Source organism: Falco punctatus, assembly GCF_963210335.1.
Source record: "Falco punctatus genome assembly, chromosome: 1".
NCBI classification, from domain to species: Eukaryota; Metazoa; Chordata; class Aves; order Falconiformes; family Falconidae; genus Falco; species Falco punctatus.
In genome coordinates, this window is record NC_137580.1 from 119318917 (window position 1) to 119341169 (window position 22253).

The 22253-nt window shown below is 43.0% G+C and overlaps 1 protein-coding gene and 1 long non-coding RNA gene across 2 annotated transcripts in view; one reads left to right on the forward strand and one right to left on the reverse strand.

Annotated features, from left to right (window-relative positions):
• The window catches only part of MYO15B (myosin XVB), a 43620-nt gene extending 29007 nt beyond the window's left edge, over positions 1 to 14613 (reverse strand). The window contains exons 1-20 of the mRNA XM_080376325.1: positions 14447 to 14613; positions 13374 to 13437; positions 12540 to 12649; positions 11864 to 11938; positions 11369 to 11489; positions 10714 to 10817; positions 8855 to 8918; positions 8268 to 8381; positions 6552 to 6713; positions 6116 to 6229; positions 5619 to 5677; positions 5405 to 5528; positions 3508 to 3603; positions 2792 to 2923; positions 2483 to 2608; positions 1886 to 1963; positions 1402 to 1550; positions 1234 to 1279; positions 738 to 862; positions 484 to 601 (exon numbers count right to left, since the gene is read on the reverse strand). Coding sequence (XP_080232451.1) covers positions 484 to 601; positions 738 to 862; positions 1234 to 1279; positions 1402 to 1550; positions 1886 to 1963; positions 2483 to 2608; positions 2792 to 2923; positions 3508 to 3603; positions 5405 to 5528; positions 5619 to 5677; positions 6116 to 6229; positions 6552 to 6713; positions 8268 to 8381; positions 8855 to 8918; positions 10714 to 10817; positions 11369 to 11489; positions 11864 to 11938; positions 12540 to 12649; positions 13374 to 13437; positions 14447 to 14502 — 2037 coding nt within the window. The 5' untranslated portion in view covers positions 14503 to 14613. The remainder of the gene's footprint in view (positions 1 to 483; positions 602 to 737; positions 863 to 1233; positions 1280 to 1401; positions 1551 to 1885; positions 1964 to 2482; positions 2609 to 2791; positions 2924 to 3507; positions 3604 to 5404; positions 5529 to 5618; positions 5678 to 6115; positions 6230 to 6551; positions 6714 to 8267; positions 8382 to 8854; positions 8919 to 10713; positions 10818 to 11368; positions 11490 to 11863; positions 11939 to 12539; positions 12650 to 13373; positions 13438 to 14446) is intronic.
• Positions 1 to 22253, forward strand: part of LOC308059573 — a 37916-nt gene that overhangs the window by 4134 nt on the left and 11529 nt on the right. Inside the window, exons 2-3 of the long non-coding RNA XR_013926321.1 lie at positions 15254 to 15409; positions 15972 to 16008. This is a non-coding gene — a long non-coding RNA (uncharacterized lncRNA). The remainder of the gene's footprint in view (positions 1 to 15253; positions 15410 to 15971; positions 16009 to 22253) is intronic.

Below are 22253 nucleotides of genomic sequence, written 5' to 3' on the forward strand. Positions count from 1 at the left end.
ACAGCTGCTGACCCACGAGGAAAGCAGCCAGCTGATCAATAATAAAAGCTGCTGGTTTATCTCTCTGTAGCCTTTAAGGCTTCCTGATAATGAAACTGCACTACCTCAGCTGGGGAGGGCAGGAGGCACAGGTGCAGGTGACAGAGGTGGATGCATTTGGGGAGGACAGGGAATCAGGGAGCAATGAAGGTTCACAGGCAGGAAAGGCAGAAGCCCAGATTCCATCAAGGAAGGCTGGGTAGACAAAGGAGCTGGCCATGCTACAAGAACAGCCTGGAGCCAGTCTCCTGTTTCTTTATCTGAAATGCTAAAAATCCCTCCTTCATACTTGAGACAAGAGGCAAAACAAAAGGGAGGTGAAGGCAGAGTGTTCTCCCTCTTTGGGCAGAGACCTGACCTGCTCTCTGTCCATTTACAGCCAGTGAACAGATGGTTGGATGGTTGGGCCTGTGCGAGTAAAATGGGATTTTCTATAGGCATCACCTTTGTTAGTCCAATCTGATAGAGATCTGAAGGGTTCCCCACCACATGAGACAGCACTGCCACGCAGCCTTCCCTCTCCTCCAGGCAGCTGTGCCTTTGTCCAGCCAGGAAGCCATACCTGGAAGATAAGATGTTGGTATGATGGAAGCCAGGGCTGTAACTGGAGACCTCAGAGAACAGCAGGTCACAGTGTGCCAGTGAGTACATTCAGGCTTTGAGTGTCTGGGGAATCCCAAGCCAGGACACCACTGTACCTGGCTAGGAAGTTCTGGAATGGAAGACGGACTGGGTATCCCTCCTTTCTAATGTGGATAGCCTCCAGTATCCCAGAATGTCGCAGCTGACAAGTGACATACTCCACATCAAAGATATTTGACAGCTGTGAATATAAGGCAGAAAAAAATTGTGAAACAAGAAATAAAGAAACAAAAAGGGAGACAGAAGGGAGAGTTTAGAAAAGGGTCTCCTTCTATCATCCTGTCCTTGGGTTAGATCTTGTCATGGTCTATGGGTGATGGAACACAAAACCCAACACATCCTTTGGTGTTCAGCTGGCACTGGCTTCTTATCCTCCAGCATGTGGTCAGCTCACATGGCCACAGGGAAGGGTGAGAGACAGAGAAAGGGGAAGAAAAGTTTCAAGCTGTCAAATAAGGCAAAGAAGTCCAAACACCAACTGTGAAAGAAGAGCTGCTGGAGAAGACTTCAAGGAACTGGGGGACTCCATAAGGAGACAGGGTGCTGCCCTACCTTTTTGGGATTAGGGGTGATGCACCGAATGAAGAAGACATGGCTCCTGCAAAACAGAAGAAAGAACATTTGATCATGCTCCTCTCTGTGCTGATGTGGAAAGACTTCACGTACTTCTGGGTGCAGCAATCAGCCCAGTGCAGGGATGGCATCATAACAGTCTCTCACCTTTTCAGCTTGGCTGTGAGGTCTTGCAAAGACTGCTGGAATTTGGCCACCAGTGTGGAGGCCTGAGGCTTGGGCCCTTTGCTTCTGGCACCCAGCTCCCTTTGCTGACTATAGGAAGCTTTAGCCTTCTGGAAAATGTGAGACACCACCTAAAAAAAGAAAAAAAAAATGTAGTGACCAAAGATCGCTGAACTAGGTGGAAAGAACAATCTCTTCTACCTGAAACTGGGGGACCATTCTCCCTTGCCCCTAGCAGTGCCAGGAACACAGCTGCATCTTCAAGCAGTCTGTGCGTTTTGTACATTAAATGCATCAATTGCTGGCAAAGATGACTTGCTCAACTCCCAGGTGTCCTTCAGTAGAACAAAACTTTCTCCGGATTCTTCTGACACCTGACCAGGATCTTTCTGCTTCTCACACAAAAGCAATGAGTGTCTCATCAGGTGTCTTTAATAGAGATCTTCATCCTGAACCACTACAGTACCTTGAGGTGGCTCTGAGAGAAGATATCCAGCACTTCTGGATGAAGCTGGTCACGGTTTTTATTAAGAAACTTGTGGACCTGCAGAAGCAAAGTCTGGTTTAATGCACCATTCAGACCACCAACCAGACAGACAAACACCCCTCTTAAGCACACCTTGACTTGGGGCAGACAGCTGGAGAGGTGGAACAAGGCGAAAGTCCTAGAGAGTGAAGCTTGTTGTTCCTGCTGCCACAAGGAGTGGAAGGAACAATGACTTCTGCTTTTAGGATTGCTCCTTTTCCCCTTCATTGCCCGGCACACTTTGACCTCCTCAGTTTTTACAGCAGCAATAGCTTTCCTGGTTCCAGGGCTCTGAGACAGGCAATGTAGGCTGTTGTGTAGCTGAGGCCATTATCTATTTTCCTTCTGCCCAGAAGCAGTTTAGTTGCCCCTCTTAATAAGAATCTCCTCATTTCTGATAAACTGATGCTAAAGGGATGTGCAGTTGCAGAGAGAGGGCTTTGTTCACATCACTCAGAGCTGGTCCCTCAGGACATCCACAGCATGCTTCCAAGCTGGCCTATTGCTTCAACTGCTTGGAGCGCCCTGACAGCTCACCTGATAGGTGACAGGCCCTGCGTAGTGCTTCACAGTGAAGACTGGCAAAGGCAACTTGGGCTTGGTGTACCAAGGGCTGTTTCCATGATGGTAATGACACTTCTGGAGGAAGGTGTGGTCAGTGGCCTGAAAAGATGACAAACATGTTTCCTACTGCTGCAACACATTCAGTTGGCTGAAAAGCCGCTGTTAAACTGAAGATAAAGACACCTAATACTTGTGCAAACACAGTCCCTGTTTAATCTGTGTAACTGCCTCACCATAACCACCCTGTGAAAGAGATCACATGAGAGGATAACAGCTTCTCACCTGAGTCAGTGAAGTCTGGTCGTCCAGGATACGGAAGATGCCATGGGGTTTTGCAGCAATGAAATCTAGGCATGACTCACTATACATCTTGGAAATAGGAATCCAAGCTAACTGCTCTTGGCTATATTCCTCCTGCATGTTAAAGACCAACCAGTTAAATCCAGCCATGCAAACAAGAACAAATGGAGGGAGGTAACAGAAGGATTTGGTTTATTCATCAGGAAGTTAGTGTTTGACTGCTGTTAGGAACTTGGCTAGAATTATCATTTTTGTCTCATGAAGCTTCTTCTAAAGAGACTAATGATTTTCCTAATTTAGGAGAGGAAGGCTGCTAAGCAGAGTGTCAAAAGGCAAGTCTGATAAATTCATTTTCATCTCCAGAGCCTGAGTGATACGTAAAATACTACAATGAATCTACCAAACAGGCTTTAAAAGTACCAGCCGGGGTCTTGGGTCCTTGATTCTGCCCAACTCACTTATAAAATCTGTAAAAGGGAGCAAGGCACTAACAAACTCCCCCTTCCCTTAATTTACTACAGAATTAGTAAAAGACATTAAATAGCCAGCTCTTTGGACTAGGATTCTATAGCTACTGCTTAAGAGGGCCAGGCTTATTCAGCTTCCTGCTTCCCTGCTAAAGAATACTCTCCAGCTGACGCTGCCTCAGCTCATTCCATATATGCTGCCTTTCACCTGGTGGCATGGGTTCCATTTACCTCTTCTTGGGCAATGACAGTCTGGCTGAAAAAACGCTGGAGATGCTCATTGGCAAAGTTGATGCAGAGTTGCTCTAAGCTGTTCACACCTAGATCCTGCAAAGACAAAAAGGCATCATCACTTCCAACCCGCAGCCCTCCCAGGAGATTGTGTCTTCCCACGAATAATGCACATCACCAGATGGTGCTGATCTGAACTGCTGGTTCAGGCAGCTTGTTCTGATCAATAAGTGAGAATGAACCTGAGAAATTCAAATCATCTTATGTCTGGTTTGCAAGCTCTCAGCCTGGTTTATTGACTAGGCTGAACAGCAAGAGGCAAGACAAGCTGTGAAGGAGCACAGAGAAGAAATTTACTCTTGGATGCACACCCCCACCTTTATATGCTCCAGTTTTCAGCATTCGTCAGAATACAAAGAATTTAATAGGAATCCTAAGTACAAAACTCACAGGCCTTTATGAGCACATATCATACCAAGTCCCTGCTCTGCCTGGTTTTTATTTATTGCAAGTCTGGGAAGCCCCCAGAAGCTCACTGGGGCAGAGGCATGGGTGTACACCTGCCACAAGGGTAAAGATCCCCAACCCAGAAGTCTAGGTGCTACCCTAACCTCAATTTCAAAAACCAACACCTTTCAGGGCCTTGGCTTACAAAATTTCTGCACTTCTCCTATCTCTGTCCTGATGCAAAGCCTAGTGGATCAGGGAGAATCTCTTCAGAAACTACAGTGGATTCTGGACTTATTCCTGTTCAGGCTGGGAATAACAGAAAAACAGGATATGCTGAAGCACGTGAAAAGAAATAAATAATAAAAGATAGTGTTAACATATTTCCAGCTTTACCCAAGTCTTCAGGAACAAATGGGAACAGTTAGATTACAACTACATAATTTTTTTCTCTTACTTCTGTTAATAGCACCATGAATAATTAAAATGTGATTCATTAAGAATTAGCTCATTCACCTCACCTCAACAGCATGCAAATTTATACTAGATATTTTTCTGGGTTTGGTCCATCAAAACAGGCTGATGAGTGATCTGGCTCCCCAAGCCACTGCTGAGCAGCAGAGCACAGGGAAAGGACTCTGAGCTGCTTTTTACAGGAATTTGTGTAGAAGTGAAAGTTCTAAGAAACTTCTAGGGGTTTTGTCAAACCTGCTTTAGGTGAGAATCGAACTGTGGAGTTAAAATCCCCCTGTGTCCTTTCAACATCACACATAACTTGGTTTCTAAACTCCAGTGGACTTGCTGAAAAGACAGTTTTGACCTGTGTTTAATACCGCCTATGAGCTAATTCAATGGACCAAGTTGGTGAAACTGCTGGTTTTGTTCCGATTTAAAAGCAAATAATTTTCATCTTCCTTAGAATGACAGAACCAAAGCTAGCTATGTGCACTATCTATGCAGCACCATACTGACCAGTTCACGCAAAGGTATCAAACATGCAAGGCTGACATGGTAGGAGCACCAGAAACCACTCCAGCTGAGACTAGGTTGTTAGGCGCTTACAATTGTTAGGACTCCACTTACACACCGATACTACTCCAATCCACCCAGTTCTATGTACCTTAAGATTCTACCTATGCCACGCAGTTATGGAAGACTATGGGCTCCTCCAGATAGCAATCATAACAAGAGTCCATAGTAAAAGTGCTAAATCATGCCCTGAAGGAGCACTTCTCTACTGCCTCTGAAAAAAGGAAGTACCCCCTGAACACAGACATTTAGATTACATGGTGCAATTAGTGTCTCCTTTCTGGAAAAAAGGAAAACCAAAAAACCAACACCAAACAGAAAACCCACCCATCAGATAGCCTCCCCATTTCTGGCAGTGACTGAGGAGAATCAGCACGTGCACTTCCAGCCCAGACAATATCAAAAGAACAGGAAAAGCAACCTCAAAACCATGTATGTCCACAATGCCCAGAGCACAGTCAGATTCCCAGGGAGCCAACCACTCATTGATTCTCAGCAGCAGCCACTCAAAAAGCAGGTAATACAGAGTCTTGGCAATGGAGTCCCTGAGTAGGAGAGGGGAGTAAAACCAGTTACTGCAAAGACAGCACCATTGGGTGCATCTGACCAACCCAGACAGTAACAGCAGAAGTCACCTGGCATCAATGGCTCCTTCTACAGACAGAGGAGTGAAGATCCGATCATAAGATGTCACCTGGATACATAAAGAGCCAGAATTTACTGTTATTATCCCATAAATACATCAATTTTTTAAATCCACAAGGAAGTCAGCCCAGTTAATAAATGGATTTTTTTCTATTTGGCCTGGGAATTTACCCAGATATCAAAGGAAAAAGTAAAACCAGAATTTTGCTGCCACATTTCAGGTTGGGAGTCAGCTGGCCAACCTGTTAAGCCTGAAGCCACTCACGTCAGAAAAAAGCCCTCCTTGACGTGAGTTCTGCCAACTTTACAGAGCTGCCTTTAGGGGTTCAGCTCGCCCCCATTACTGATCCAGCACCACAACCATTTTACTCCTGCTGTTACCTCCCAGGTTTTAGACCTTCTAAGGTGGTGGCCCTTCTGCTGACAGCACTGGGCTAGGGCATTCCATGTGTCAGGATGAATGAGAAATCACCAAAAAGGTACTCACAGTGACACGGTGAGTGACAGCACTTTGCAAGAAATCTGCTGAGACACACAACAAATTGGCCACAATCTGAATCTCAGTGTCACCGGCAATGGCTGCATGTTCATAGGATTCTTTCTAAATAATGGAGAACAATAGTCAGCTATGGATGGGATACCAGGTTCCATTAGTATTGATATTCTCAACACCACCTCAGCTGCACAGAGCTGGTCACAGCCTGGGCAAAACACTAGCATCTAGGTTCATTTTGGCTCTAATAACCTTTGGTTGCCTTCCATCTTCTGTCCCTGCCTAGGTCAGTCTAGAGCCTAATATCAAAATAACATAATAGTCTTCAAAGAATATAATCTCCAGTCAAGAATAATGTCACCGGTCCCACCACATGGGATAACAGCACAATGTTCAGCACAAATAGCCAGGCTGCCAAGGGTTAGTGTACCTCGTAGGAGGTAAAGCAGATATTCCCCAGTTGCAGAATGGCAGCCAGGACAGCCCAGGTGGAGGTCAGCTGATCTTCCGAGAGGTTGATTCCCTTCAGAGCTTGCACCAAGACCAGAAAGTCCTGACTGTCCTCCTTCCCCAGGATGTTACATGCTCTGCCCTGAGAGAATAGGAACAGATAATCATGGTCAGCCCTTTTGCCCAGGTTGGAGCTGAGCTACCAGCAACGATCTTCAGAGAAGTAGTTCAACGTTTTAAGGACTGGAGGAATCGGAAATAAAAAGGCCGAAGACACCACTAGTGGGAGCACAGCATTCATGACAGAACAGTCTTTTCTCTCTGGAGTTTTTGAAAGGAAGATCTCTCTTGCCCACACATGCTGTTTTTATTATGGTTCTAATATAGGCACCCCAGCTGCCCCTTGACCACTGCTGGAGTGCAGCTTGAGAGAAGGGATGCCAGAATCTACTCCCAAGTATGTCATGTCATACTATATATATATATATATGTATGTATGTATGTATGTATGTATGTCATGTTGCTACCCCAAATGGTACCAGAACCCAATGTATCAAAGCAAATGGGTTTCTTTGTACCTAGAGAGCCAGATTATAATCTCACTCATCTCTGCCACAGAGCTTCACTACAACATGGGCATACTGCTCTTATTCTTCTTGTGGTTTTCTTTACAAGGGGACACTCCTGACAGCTGCCTGTGACTCTAAAGGTCACAGAAATCCTGGGTCAAGGTGGGTGTCTGTAGAACCTGCTTGCCTACAAAGGCATTCTTTGACAAAAGTTTCCATCTGATTGTCAGATTCAAGCAAGATCCAAGAGAGATTTTATCAGTCTCTGTTAACTTCTTTACACATGATCTGATCTTTTTCTCTTCTCTGCAGCAGGCTGAGACACTCCTGTTAACTAGCACCTTGAGGAGTTTAGTTTACAATACAGATCCTTTGCCAACTAGGTACATCACTCTGTTAGGGAATGGGCCCTTAATTGCCCTCCATCCTTGAGTCATTAATGATACTCACCCATTCCTTGCCTGAAAGGAAGATGACAGTAATAGTTTGCCAAGTATTCCTCACATGACAACAGCAGCTGTAAATAGTTTGCCCACCTGGGAATGCTGACCCACACAGCTGAAAGAGGAGATATCTTGCTATTGCTGTGAACTCCTTGAGCATGGAAAATGTCATTAAACAAAAGAAACCAAGCTCCAAGGTGATAGCTTGCCATAAATCTGGCAAACAATTTTCCAATTCAAATATATTGTAATCAGCAGTATAATTCAGTGGTTTCAAATTTCCACCCATTAAGTCAGTCAATGAAGCAAGTGTTTTGCTGAAGGTGGAAAGAAATATCTCTTGCTCTTTTCATTTCCACAGCAAATTGCAAGTGCAAGGGAAGGCAAAGAGAAAAGGATTTCTTCACCACGGGGTGGAGCCATGGGCCTACATGATGACTCCTTTTTTAAAAGGTTTTTCTTTGGGAGCAGAAAGGACCTGAAAGGTAATAAAAAGATCACATAAGAGAAAAAGGTATTCCTTCTTAGGTCAGGTGTGAGACGGAGCAGAGCGGATTTTAGCATAGTCCTGTGAGGGACACATTAGAAGGGAAGCAAAGTTGTTAGGTGCCTAACCAAACAGAAGTGATGTCTTGGTCATTTCACTCTTTATCAGCTGCTGTAGAGCATGCTCACCTCACTCACCTGATTCAGGTAAAAGTAAGACTCTGCCTCTTGCAAGTACATCTCCTCTTTCTGCTGCATAGGCAGCCCAGCCAGCAGCTCATAAAACACATGGTAGTTCCTCTCACCATGGGCCTGATAGGGGACACAGTTCATAGAGTTGACATAGCCAGTTTCAAAACTCTACAGAATACACTCAAAGAGCAGGACACTGCAATGCTGAGGTCAGCAAGATGAGGCCAGAAGCCACCCAAGAATTATTTAATTTGAAAAGTTTCCAGGGTTTCTCAGTGACACTGTAAAAGCATTACATCTGAGAGCAGGCCTTTTCACACAGCTCCTTTCCACACTCCAGACATTAATAAAAAAAAAATTGAGGAAAGATTTAACTTCCAGTAATCCCTAATAAATTACTTGATTCAACCTCTTTGAGACAGAGAGGTTCCCTATTTTATTCAAACAAAATAAGCACTCACCCTCTGCTACAGGAAGGGGACATATTTCTTGCCAACAGTTGAAATCCCTGTTGTTTAACAGTAAATTTAAAGTTAAATACAAGTAAGGGAGAGCAGGACCCCTCTAGGAGGGAGAGTCTCATTGGTCCTTACCTGAAATACCACACGAGACTTCTCCAGCAGGTACTGGGAGATGGATGTTCCCACCACAATGCCACTGAGCACAAGACAACAACAAATCCTGTCAGAAGCCAGTTACAGGTTTTTTTGTAGAACCATTTCTCTGAGGGTTTAGGAGAGGGAGTTGTTGCCAAGAAACAAGGGTATGACCTGACCAACTTGCTCGGAATTTTGAAGCATTCCAGCACTGGTGTTTTGTATCAGATTATTACAAACTATTACAGAGAAACACAGATTCAAGTTTGAATTCTGAACAGCCTCCAGAGTACAAAGGAGCTTGGACTTGAATGATCCTCACAGGATGTGTCTTGAAAATAGTGGAGGGAACACGCCGCACCCTTCCCTTCAGCTGTATCTGATTGCTGTTGCATTTCCACTGACCCTACCCACCCATTTCATATGATAGCCTGTGGGGACAGAGACCACCTTTTTGTTTTATAATTTAATTGCATCTTGCACAAAGTGATCCTAGTCCAAAAGCAGAGTTTCCAGATACTACAGCAATAGTGGGCCACACAGGCAGCAGTCTGTAGTTAAGCTGCATGCAAGGATCTATAGGCCTTTAAGCCTGTCATGTGTCCCATGCAGATCAGGCACATGTGTAACCAAGGGCTGAATTAGTGGGCACCTGAATATATACCATTGATTTCAGAAGAGTCACTATGGCTTCTGTAAAAGGAGATCCTACCTCACAAAGCTGCTGGAGTCATTTGAAGGGGGTGACAAATCTGTAGAGAAGAATGATCTAAGGGGTACACTCTACATGAATTTCCAAAAGGTTTTGACACAGTTGTAGGGCTTCCAGGGAAACCAAGCAACCATGGCATAAGGGAAGGTCCCTGACGTGGGTAGGAGTCAATGGCTGATCCTCTTAACAGTGGGAGGCAACACTAGAGTTCCACAAAGTGTGTCTGTGCTCTGACCTGTAGATGTAACTCAAGGTTTGATAAGTGACCTAAAAAAGAAGCCAAACAGCAATGTGACAAAGCTTCCTGATTGTGTGAAATTATTCAAGGCAGTGAGGATGAAGGCCAACTGTGAATAAATGCAGACAGACCTTACAGTACGGAGTGAGTGAGCAAGAAAATGTCACATGACATTCACTGCAGATGAATGTAAAGTGATACATACAGGCTAAAGTGGTCCCAGCTTCACGTGTAGACTGACAGGCTCCAACTTAACCATTGCTGCCTAGGCCTGAGACCTTGGGGCTGATAAGACAGTTCCATGAGAATATCAGCTCAGTGCCTGGCAACAATCAAACAAACCCCAAACCAAAACCCCAAAAAACAGAAGTTGGAAAGGAGGCAGGTTCAAAGCAAAAAAGGTGTTTTTCACCGAACTGGTTTGACCTGTAGAGCACTTGCCAAAGACTGTTGCAGAGGCATGACTTTATACGAGTCCAAGAGGAAACTGGAAAACCACAAGAGTCTCAGAAAAACTCCTGAGCTGCTGCAAATGGTTAAGAGCTAACAGAGTGTTAAAGAAAATCATTAGATGTATTTGGCCTGTTCTTACTGTTGCCTCAGTGAATGCTTGTGGCCAGGGTTGGAGACATAATATTGTATTAGATGGCTCCTTGGTATAAACCAGTTCAGCCATTCTTACGTTCTTAATTTATCACCCATTTTGAGAGCTGAAGATCTGTTCTTTCATGGAGGAAACCTAAAAGAATAGGCATGTAAACTCACCCTCTTCCTATCCTGATGATAGCAAGAGTGTAGGGGAGGGAGAGCTATTTCACAAGCTCTAAGCACTGCTAGACCTTTTCTCACCCAAGCACCCCTTGACAGCTGGGAAGGACAGTATCCCAAGATGTTCCTTTAACTCACTGTCGCAGGTGGATGTTCAGAAGCTTTCCAAACCGGCTTGAATTGTCATTGAGGATGGTTCTGGCATTCCCAAAACTCTCCAAGATGGGTAGGACATTGCAGGGCTTGAAGAAACGATGGAGAGAACATTTCAGTAGCAATCACAGGTTTTTAAACCCAAAAGGGACTTTAGTAACTGTTAGTTCAAAAATCCAAGAAAAATGGGATTTCACTGAAATAATTCTTGCCTGAATAAAGAGCCTCTTTTTAAATTTATCTTGGTATCATTATCTCTAGCCATTGGTGAGTTGCTCTGTAAGCTCTTCATCTTCACTGCTATGATCTTTCACTTTACTTTTGCTCTGTGTTTGTTCAGATTCACCTCCCAGACACAGCCACAAGGTCTCTAAGGCAAGGTATCATCTCTCTTTTTGAACAGATTTAGCACTTTATACAGCATCAGGGCTCCCAGATACTAAAATACAGAACAACAAATACATCAGCTGTCCTCATGCCTTTACGGGAGCTTCACCTTGAACCACAAACCATCCAAAATCCACCTCAGTTAAACAGGAACAAAGAAATAACATAAGCAGTATGGCCTCTTTACCCTGTCTTTGGCTCCTACTCCTTGCCTAACCATCACAGCATAAAGCCAATCTCAGTTGCCCCTTACCTGTCTGATCCTGTGGCCATCTGTTCTCTGATACAGCATGGTCAGGTATTGCACAATTGCTTTGGCAGCTTCTGTTTTACCTGATCCACTGTGTCCACTGGAGGAACAAGAGGTAAGGAAGCTGGCATCAAAACAGAATTACCTAATTTAGACATGTCAGAGGACCTGTTACAGTGTATCAGTGGAGTCATACTGATTTACAACAAATTAAGATCCATCACATATTGTCTGAAACACTGAGACATCTTGATATAATAGGCCCAAATAAGATTCCACTGCAGAATTGCCAAACGTCTTCCACTCCTGCAAACTGATGTGAAGCTAAATTCAACCTGTATTTGCACAGAGTGAAATAAAAGTCCATCTTATTCCTGTTCTCTACTGACAGCCTTCACCAAGAGCCAGAATAACAAATTTATGGACAGTGAAATGCAAAGATGAAAGTCTTACATAAAGAAATTAACAAGCCTTTGAGAAAGTACCCTTATTTCTTACCTGATGATGACACACTGCTCTTGCTCTGATGACTGAGATAGTGTGTAGGCCATTTCTGCTATGGCAAAGATGTGTCTAGGTGTACACAAAGAAAAGCCCAGTTAACTGACCTCACATATCTACCTCACAAATACAGCACCAAAAGGTTACTTATAAGTGATCTACACTAGAGATGGGCCAGTATCTTGCTCAGAGAAGTGTGAGGAACCAGGGAAACCAAAGGTTTTTTCTTTGCTGACATCAGGTTATTACCACTGTTACAAGCTATTGCAAAGTTCAGGTTCCTCTAGGACCTCTTCACCCTAACTTGAGTAATGCTTTGTGCCATGGTGTTTAATATAAGGCACACCAGCGGTATTATCTGCACTAGAGGAACATGCATACGTTGCTAGCTCTGGCAGGGCTGTACCAGTATCAGCAGTGGGGAGTGCATACTGCCAGAATTCCTCCAGTACAGTCCCAGCAGGCATTGAATTCAGGACCTTTAACCAATGCTGAAGAAACTTGACCTAATGAGTTTAGCTCAGTAGCATTACAGGTCTGAGCAACTCCAGCTTTGCCAAATGCATTGCTCACTTCCTGTGCATTCATCCTGCTCTATCAGACAACTGGAAGAAAATAAGCTACTTTCTGAAGCACAAATGTAACGGAGTTTATTTGAGAAAGAGAAACATACGGAGCATTTTTTGAGAGAGTCCCTTGGTGGTACTGGCTAGCCACATCTTCAGAGTAGATACCGAGGTCTTTGAAAGGATTCACAGAAACCAAGATTTGTCCAATGTAAGTCTAGGACAAAAATAAGAAAAGGGGAAAAAAAAGCTGGTGGCTTCTCAGAATTTTCTTACTGAGGAATGCAACTGAACACATCTATTAATACAATTATTAGAATGACCTTTAAAGGAATGCTGTCTATCCCAACTATACTGCCAGATTTTTCAGGGTATGACACAATTTTTCAGTGGTCATTTTCAAAGATCTGTCATTAATATTTCAGGATAAGTGGCACTCATTGGTCCATGGTCATCTTCGCTGGTCACTGTCTATTCTCCAAGCTTCACACGAAATTACAATCACGGTAAATGAAAAAGAGAATGACTAGCCATCCAGAACTAGCTCTGGACTGCAACATTGTGTGTTTGCAGAAACTCTAAAGTTTCTTCTTGAGATCCACAACTCTTACTCAGAACTGCTTTGCTAAAACAGAAGAGTTCCACTAGGAGCAGCTGAGTTTAAAACACAACCCAAGTATAGTCATGGGTTGGCAATAAATACCAAAATTAAAGAGAAACTCTGGGATTTTCAGGTTTTACCACAAGTATTTCATGCTACCCATTTACTGAGTAAAAGCAGTGTGAGTATCATTCTTATCACTGTTCCCAGTGATGAGTGAGCTCTTGAGCTACTTGGTGCATTATTAAAGCTTGATGGAATGATAGAAATTATTTTCTCTTAAAGCTCATTGTTCAGAGTGAATAAGCACTGAAGAAAAACAAAACACCACTACCCATACATAAATAAGATTGCGATGGAACCTCCTCTTCAGACACAGCAGAACTGAGCTTTCACAGACTTCCCTACAAACAGAGGAAAGGACTTGTCAGCCATAAGCTTCACTTGCATATGTCAGTATTGACCTTTCTGCCCTCCCAAGGATGAGGCTGCGATCTGAAACTATTCACTGCCTTCATGTGATTCCAACATGTCCAGGATTAACACATCAGAGAATAGAGCAGCCAAAGCTCAGAACATTTAGCCTGTCCATCTCCATGTGATCACACCTCCTTGCACACAGCCTTTAGAGTTGTTTATCTCAGTTGGATGGCAAGGGTAGAGGGAGTGAGAAGCAGTGTTAGGCCTTTCTCTTTCAACAACAGCAGTGAACCCATGATTTAAAAGCCGTTGAAGATGTAGGGCCTGAGTTTGCCATAGCTGAAGGCAATGGGAGTCACTAAAGCCACAGATGCCCGTGTCAGTAGGCAAACAACACAGAAATGTGCCTCTCATCCTGCAAGTCTCCTGACTTACCACCCACTTCATGCAACAAGAATGGTATGTCAAATTCCCAGTTTTGTCATTCCGCAATACTACAAAAGTCACATCAGCCTCTAAACCTCATTTCCCCTACCCATAAAGTCTATTTGGTATTTTGGAACCCATTTCAGGACTGGGAACCATTTAACAGGAGAAGTAGAGTTCCCTGGGTGCATCTGTAACAAAAGTCTACTAGCTAGGATGAGCTGCTCTCTCTGGTGTGTGACTGCAGAGATTCAATGTGCCCTCTCTGTGCAACAGAGTTTAGGGCCACACTATACTCAACAGTTAGGAGTTCCCTCTGCAGCTGTGCTCCTTCCCATGTGGTTCAGCGCAGGTCCATAACTTCAATAGGGCAGTTCTGTCTTTCACTTAGTTTTATTGTGGAGCATCAGTTACTCAGGTATGATATGTATCAAATTCTTTTTTCTCACATGGTAGCCAAGGATCTATAATGTGCTTTCTGTTGTTGAGCCAACAGTAGCTTTGAAGGATAACAAGCAAGCCCCTGTGCCCTTGAATTAGCTGCAGAATACCACTGACAACACATACTGCAGTCTGGTTAGATCTTCAGTGTCCTCAGCTTCTACACAGTGGTCTTCACACATGTACACCTGAAACACACAGATACATTACTGAAAATCAGGAGAAGTTCAGTGCATTTTAATACCAGAGACAACACCTCTACCTGTTTGTGCATGAAATCCATCTCTAACATATTGTCAGCAATGTCTTCTGCCTCCCACTGATCCTTGCAGACCTTCATCACGTGGCTGTTGGCCAGATGTGGGTCCTTGTAGGTGGCCCATTTGCTTAGGTTCTCAATGGTTAGTCGTGGCAGCAGCAATTCAGAGCTCAGCCACGCTGCAGGATCACATCCCTGAGCCTGCTGCTGAGACCAGTGAACACTAGGTGTGACTATGTACCCTGCAGTCTGGACGATACCTGAATCCTCTTTGACATCTATGCCACTGGAATAATCTGGTGTAGATACTAGATTCTCTTCTTGATGTGGAAGGAAGCCCTGTTCACTGTTCCTCTGAGGGCTTTCATCCATCAAAGATCTAGGAGGGTCACATTTGAATCGGCAACCCCGTTGCACAGTCATCACAGTTTTACTGCCTGATAGAGATCTCAGTTTCTCTAGAGAAGAACCACTCCCAGAGCCTCTGGATAAAGAGCTCTTTGTCTTTGTCTTAACCATGCTGTGGACTCTGGGGAATACTACAGCAAACTTGGCATCAGTAGCATTGTTGTTCTTCTCATCCAAGCTAAGTAAGTATGGAAAGGAACTGGTTCCATGAAGAAGGGAATCACCAGAAGGCAAATCAATATGTTCTACTTCCTTATCCATTTTAGGACCACCTTTTCCCTCCGCTAATGGAGAAGATTCTTTGTCACTCAACTCAGCCTTCCCCAGCTGTCTAGCTGCACCAGGGAAGGCTTTGCCAGACCGACCAACCCAGCCAGCGGTGCTTACAACCTGGATTGCCACTCTGGTTTTGAATCCAAAAGGTTTGTTACTCCTCTTCCTCTTCCCAGATTTCTTCAAGAGCCATTTTGAAATACCAATTGCATGTGCCACGCTCAGAAGACGAGCTTTCAGGCTTACTTTCTTGGCAGGTTTTTGTCCAAGCCAGCTGGTGACTTTTCTAAAAGCAGAACGGGTGTGCAAGTGCTTGGATCCTTTCCCATCATGCACATTTTCTTTTTCGGAAAGTGCCTCTGCAACTACTTCTGCTTTCTCTTTTTTTGCCTCTAAAGCCTGGCCTGAACTCAGTTTAACTTTTCCAATAACTTTTCCAACTTTCTTTTTCTTGCCAAGGAGCTGCTTATCAGATGATTTTTTGGTAATAGTGGAGCAGCTTGAAACATTTGAAAGGTTTAATCTTTTCTCTCTAAAACTCTGAGCTATGTTGGGTTCCTTCTGTGTAATGAGGGTTTCTAGAGTCATGGGTTTTGAACAGATGCTTTCAACATTTTTCAGGTCAGAGCTGGTTTCTAAAGCCATCTGGACAGGATTTGGTTTACAGCTTGTTAATAGTTTGGTCTCAGCATTTTTATGTTTGTTTTTCAGACTGAGGAGGATTTGGGATTGAGAAGAGCGTTTCTTTGTAAGTATCATCGCTGCTAACTTCTGCTTGCTGCAATGTGATGAACTGTCTCTCTGTGTATGTCCCACCACTTTACCTTGTTCTGCCATCTCATACCTCCCAGATTTCTCTTTCAATATCATCTGCTGCTTGGAGAGCAAAGGGCTACCTTCCAGTGCACTGCCTTCACTGTTCACCTTCTCTTCCTGTTCAGTTCCCTGAAGTACTTTGCTAAGGCGAACGAGGAGTTTTGCTTTCACAGCACTACGCAGTGGTTGGTTTGTTGCATTTTCTTTGCCTTTGTAAATGCTCCCTTCAGTGCTGTTCTCCCCATTGCTGTCAGAATTAACATGTGTATCTTTTGATGCATCTTGAACTTTGTAATTTTCTAATATATTTTCCTTGCCTACTTCATTATTGCCATCTTCTCTATTTTTAAGACTTTTGAGTTGGAATCCTGAAATGTTTACATCATCATCTCCCTCACTGCTCTCAGCTAGAACAGATTTCAGTTGTCTTGGCATGTCATCTTGCTTCTTCATTTTCTCCTCTGCCTCCAATCCTGCAGAGTTAGTGCCTTCATCCTCAGATTCAATCCTTCCATCTGTGGTCACTTGCTCCCTTTCAGTTTCCACAGATGCTTCATTGCTTCCATCAAGCAGTTTCTTGTAGTCTTCTCCTTCAGCCACAGAAGGATCTTCCAGCATGGCTTCTTCCTCACTGATGCCATCTTCCTCTGAAGAACTACTCGTTTCTTCACTACTTGCAGTGCTTTCAGCTACAGTCTCTTTTGTACTTTTTTTGTGGGTCCAATGGCCTTCACTGCTGGAGTCAGAGCAGGAGTCACCTGAGGTTTCCAGGATATTTTCTTCTGCACTTTCAGTGACAATAATCCTGGTATGTTTTCCAGCTTCCCTTTTCCCATTTCTCTCACCTTTCCCCTGTGCCACACTGCCTTGGGATTGAGAACGTGACTTCTGCTCAGAAGCTTCCTCAAAGCCATGATTCTCATTGTGCTTCTCCCTAGACCTGGCATTGTGTGCCTTCTGTGGTGAGTCATGTTTCTGAAAAGAGCCTTCAACACTTTGCACTGCGATTGACTTCACAGACTCTGACTCTGTGACTTTTTCACTAACAGCAAGACGCTTTCCACACTTCTTTTTAAAACTGTGTTTCTTGCTGTTTGTGGTGGCTTTTTCCTCCTTATCACTACTGTCCTCACTTTCTTGTCCTGGTGTCATTTCCTGCTGCTTGCAGGCCTTTCCTTTTTTCCCCTGCAGCTTGGACACTAACTGTTCTCCATGTTTTCTCCCCAAACCAGATTCTCTTTTATCATTTCTCTTGTAGGCTCTTTTTCCCCGAAATAAATTTCTGTGGCCATTTTCCTTGCTTCCCTGAAGCATCACCAGTCTCTGGCTTTTTAAGGGGTCTTTTTCAGGTGTGTCATCTTGTTCAGGCAATGACTCTTTACCCTTCTTCAGCTGGCCTCTCTTACCTTCCCGCCATCTCCCACAGTAGATCTTTGAATCCCCTGGGGAGTTTGCCTTTTTGTCACAACACAGCACTTTCTCTTCTCCAGACTTTTTGTGCCGAGTCTTGGACCGGGAAGGAGGCATTTCTCCAGTGTTCAGGAGTATGTGAGGGTTTATCTCAAATCACCTATGAAAGGAAACATTGTGTATTTTGCTGTGAAATAAGCTACAAAGAGAGGCCAGATCCTCCTAAGTGGTAATATACCTCATTTCTATAAAGCCAAAGAAATGTTTGCAGAACCATACCTGCACAGCTGAGGGGTGCCAAACTGACTGTCCTGTTCCAGGTTAATCTCTGTTTTATTTTGTCATTATCCTTATTTTCTTCTTCTATTAGGACTCTTTCCAGAGGCCAGTCATGTACAGGCAACTGAATGAATGAATGTCTGTGATTTTCCGCAGTTGACAAAGGTTTGGCCACGCTGTAGTTTAAGAAAAAGTTAGTATTTCACTTTTTTGCTTCTCCAATAGCCACCTTAGTGCTGAAGAGAGGAACATAACTAATGATCTATGTCAAATAAATAAAAAGTAAATATTTAACTCAGTTTCCTAGGTATGCAGAATCACAGTTGGACCTATATGAACAACACTGGCTTGTAAGCTGAAAATGCACAATACTGAGTAGATGCTGTATCACTGAGTAGAACGGAAAAGACCACAACTGATTGTTAAAAAAAAATTAACTCAGACTGTACAAGCTGAACTGATACTACAGCACTAGAATCTGTGCAAGCTGAGCTGATACATAATTAGTAGAAAGGATGTAAAAATATAAGCCCCATTTTTTGTGTTTATTATTTTTCACTTGTCTCTTACCAAGTAAGTACTTGGTAAATTTAAATATAATTTTAATTACCACTAAATAGTATCTGATTTTCCAGGGGATAATCTTCTAATTTTTCTGCAGTGCAAGAGAAGGACATTAATGAACAGATCATATTCAAGATTTGACCTGTCATTAAAAACAATTTAGACCAAACAGCAAAACCTATGAGGAAAACAGCTCTCATAGCAGACAATGTCTGTCCCTGAACAGCTCTCCTGAAACCTTACCAGAGAGAAGGCTAAATAAATAGGGAAATTAATGAGGAATGGGGAAAAGAGAGATGAAATAAAGTGGCAGAAAAAGAAATGCAATAGACAACAACACTAACAATCCAATCATGTAAACTGATAATCTCTGCAGAAAAATGCAGTTGAGACTAGGTTAACTTTATAGCATAAGTCTACATTTCAGAATTGCTTCTGAAGACATAAAATACTGACAGAATATTGGTTTGTTTGTTTGGGTTTTTTTTAAGACAGTGTATGTTGCCCACAGCAAAAGGATTTTCAAATCATTCTGATTCTACATCAGGATTTTTCTTGATATGTAACTGTACTGCAAAAACACACTGCATAAATCCTAGCAACTCCTTGTACACCAAATACAGGCCTGGTGCCTGTCCGTGAAATTGCTTGACTCCATTCTTTTAGCATGTTGGGGCTAGTTTTGAATGGTCTGTTCTATGAACAAGTGTTCAATGCCTTCCAGGATCTGCCTAACTGAGCAAGAAGTAAAAAGCAAGTATTACTCCACTACGTAGCAACATCTTCACACAACTCCTCCCGAGTGCACTGTTAGCTGACAGGCTAGAAAACGTTCAGTATTCTAAGTGGTAATCAGCATTGCTTATCTCTCTCTCTTTCCTCTAAAAATAGACAGGAAATAAAGGAAGTAAAAGTGCCCAAAGGATTAGTCCTGACCTTTCAGCCTGTTGGAAAATATCACTTCTATCCTTTCCAGTTTTAAAGATCCTTTATTTTATGAGTCAACCTCTTGCTGCTTCAGACAGACCAAAATACCACTTGGGCTCCAGACTCCACTTCTAGCCATTTGTCTGAATGACGTGCTAATGGCTGAGCCTGGTTTTTATTCCCCAGTCACTAAACACTTCAAGGCAAAGGTCCAAACCAGAAAACAGTAAGGGCATAACTGAAAGGAAATGATGGACCAGAGAAAGGAAAACTTGGAGGTGAACAAAAGAGGAGAGTGGGACTAAGGAAAAATCTTATAGCAAGGAAACCCAACTGTCTGCAACATCTTTCCAAAGAAAAATAGGGTTAAAAGCCTCCTGTTAGGGGCATTTGTAAACCTTAGAAATTACATTAGCCAATGATGGGCAAGGAACAAACCAGTACACAGTAATGGGGACTGCAAAGACACACATGGGCCAGTGAGGAATTCTTGAGAGGTGGGATTGGGGTGGGACAATTAGCTATACTATATAGTACAACTGTTTTCCTCCCCATAATGAAAAGTAAACCCTTGCTGGTTATTATAGACATGCTACAAGCCCAAAAGAGTTCTGGCCAAGGTTTCCTGAAATTTGCTTCCATCACAGGCCTCTCCTTGCCCTAGGGTAGAGGGTTGGGGGGAAGAGTACACAGTCAAGATTGCAGCTCAGCATAAAGCTTTAAACCCTTTGCAGCTAGTATAAAGTCAAGGAATGAGAATTTTTAACATTTAGTACATCAAGAAGGCAGCCTACTCTGCTGTGTGGAAATCCATCCACTCTCCAGAATACCTTATGATTTGCTTGCAGACTAAAACTTGTCGAAGTACTCTTACAGGTTATTTAAAAAAAAAAAAAAAAAAAAAAAAAAAAAAGGGCATAGACAGCCATTGAAAAAATTTGTTCCAGTGTTCTGGGAACAAACTGGTAAAGAACAACTCAGTGAATCAAAGTTTGCCTCACTCCAATCACTCCAAGGAGGGCAGCAAAGGCACATTTGAGATTTAAAGAGCCCAGGGAAGGCTGATGCTCTAAAAAAAGCACACTAGGAATATGTAAACCACATGGTTTTCTTTAAAAAAATGTGGGGTTTTTTTGCATACTACCCATTTTGTACTCTTCTGCATAGCAGAACAATCTTCCAGAACTGCAAAAAACAGTTTCTCCCTTTTTCCCAGTTGCAACTCTGATGCTGAGCAAAAAGCTGCTGCACTGAAAGCACTGTTACGTACAGTTAAGGGCTCCTCAGCAATAAATGTCTTTTGTGTTCCCTCTAAACTTGCTTTTTTGCTCTGGTCTAGAGTTGACATTATTCAAAACACCTTAGACACATATGTTGCATAGTACAGAGTTCATCTCTTGACATCAAATCCTCTTCTCTTATCCCTCTCTAAACAGCACTCACTATAATATGTAGGTGTCTGGTCACCTTATTTCAGCCCCCCCTCCCCGCTTAATACACCAATACTAGTGGCCTAGATCTCTAAATCCTGCAACAAGACTTTTGTTACTGAGATTAATGGTAGCTGAATTAGACCCTAAATCCTCAGTACAGAATAGTTGTTAATATTCTATCCTCCTGGGGACTTAAAGTTGATACAGCCTCTCTGCAATGCCAAATGCAGTAGAAAAAAGAAAAAAAAGTAAAAGTCTGCTTTTATGCGCTACTGCTATATAGTCATGTGCCTAGAAAGCTAAAGCCATCTGTAAAGTTAAAATTCTGCAATACTTGGTTGATAAGGAAGATCAGGGACAAGGCACAAATTTGCAGGGAGCTTAGACACATAGGACTTCAGTTTGACTCATGGTAAAGATAGGACCCCAGGGTCTGAATCTAGGTTAGAATGTGAAAACCAAGAGTTCACAGTTCTTCTGAGACAGGGTTTTAGAGCAGATTGTTTTGTAACACCACTGTTATTACCGGGAACAGTAAGATGAATCACTGGTTATATAAACAATTCCTTTGACATCAGACCTGCTTTGATTAACTGCTCTGGACCATCTGCCTGCTGGACACACTGAAGCAGGTGAAAGATCCTGCTCATCAGTTTTTTAACTCCCGTCACTAAACCAGCTTCATCTAAACCACTATAGAAAAAAGAACAATTCAATTTTGTTGTTCCTTTTCAGAAGAAATAAGAATACATCAGAGAAAGAAGAACCTCAATGCTATTAAGAAACACAGCATGAACCTAGAGACAAAAATAAGAGCAGATAGCTCATTCTGTTATTTTAAGACCAGTACAGAAGTGAGGCTCAACTTCCCTGAACATAGTGGTTTCTCCCAACTCATACAGAGGAAAAAGTACAATCATTAATCTTAAAGGGAAATGCTTGGAATTTATTCCTAACATTTTCTATTTTCAATCGCCTGTACAAATTGCTCAAGCTTCTTCTTTATCACTCTGCACAGTAGCTTTTTTCAACATACCTACACTGCCCGTCCTGATTCCAGCGAGTTTCTCAGTACCGTGTATCATAGGTCATATTCATGTATACGGGAACATACTCACTCTCCTGTGCCTTGTCTCCATGCAGCCTAGAGTCTGTTCCAGCATCCTTACAAACCTGCCCAGCTGTGGGGTCTAACATCAATTCTGGCTGGGCTGTCCCCAAACAGCAGATGATGACAGGCATATGGAAGGAAAGCGGCATTAATAATTCAAGCTTTCTCATGGTACCTTTGAACTTTTCAACCAGCAATATCACCAGCTGGTTGGCAGAGTTTTGGATAAAAGAAGAGGTGGGATTTCACCTAGGCAAGAGTCAGGCTCAGACTTAGTATGACAAGGTACATATCCAAAGAAAGACTGAAAAGGAGAGGTCAATTCCAATACCAAAACATGTCTGCTATAATGCAAGAGGCTACCAGACAAGGCACAGTGAATATTATCTAAATAAGAGCTTAGGCTAGTGAAAAGGATTAAGTCATAGGCCTCTTTCTTCTGCATCCCTGGAG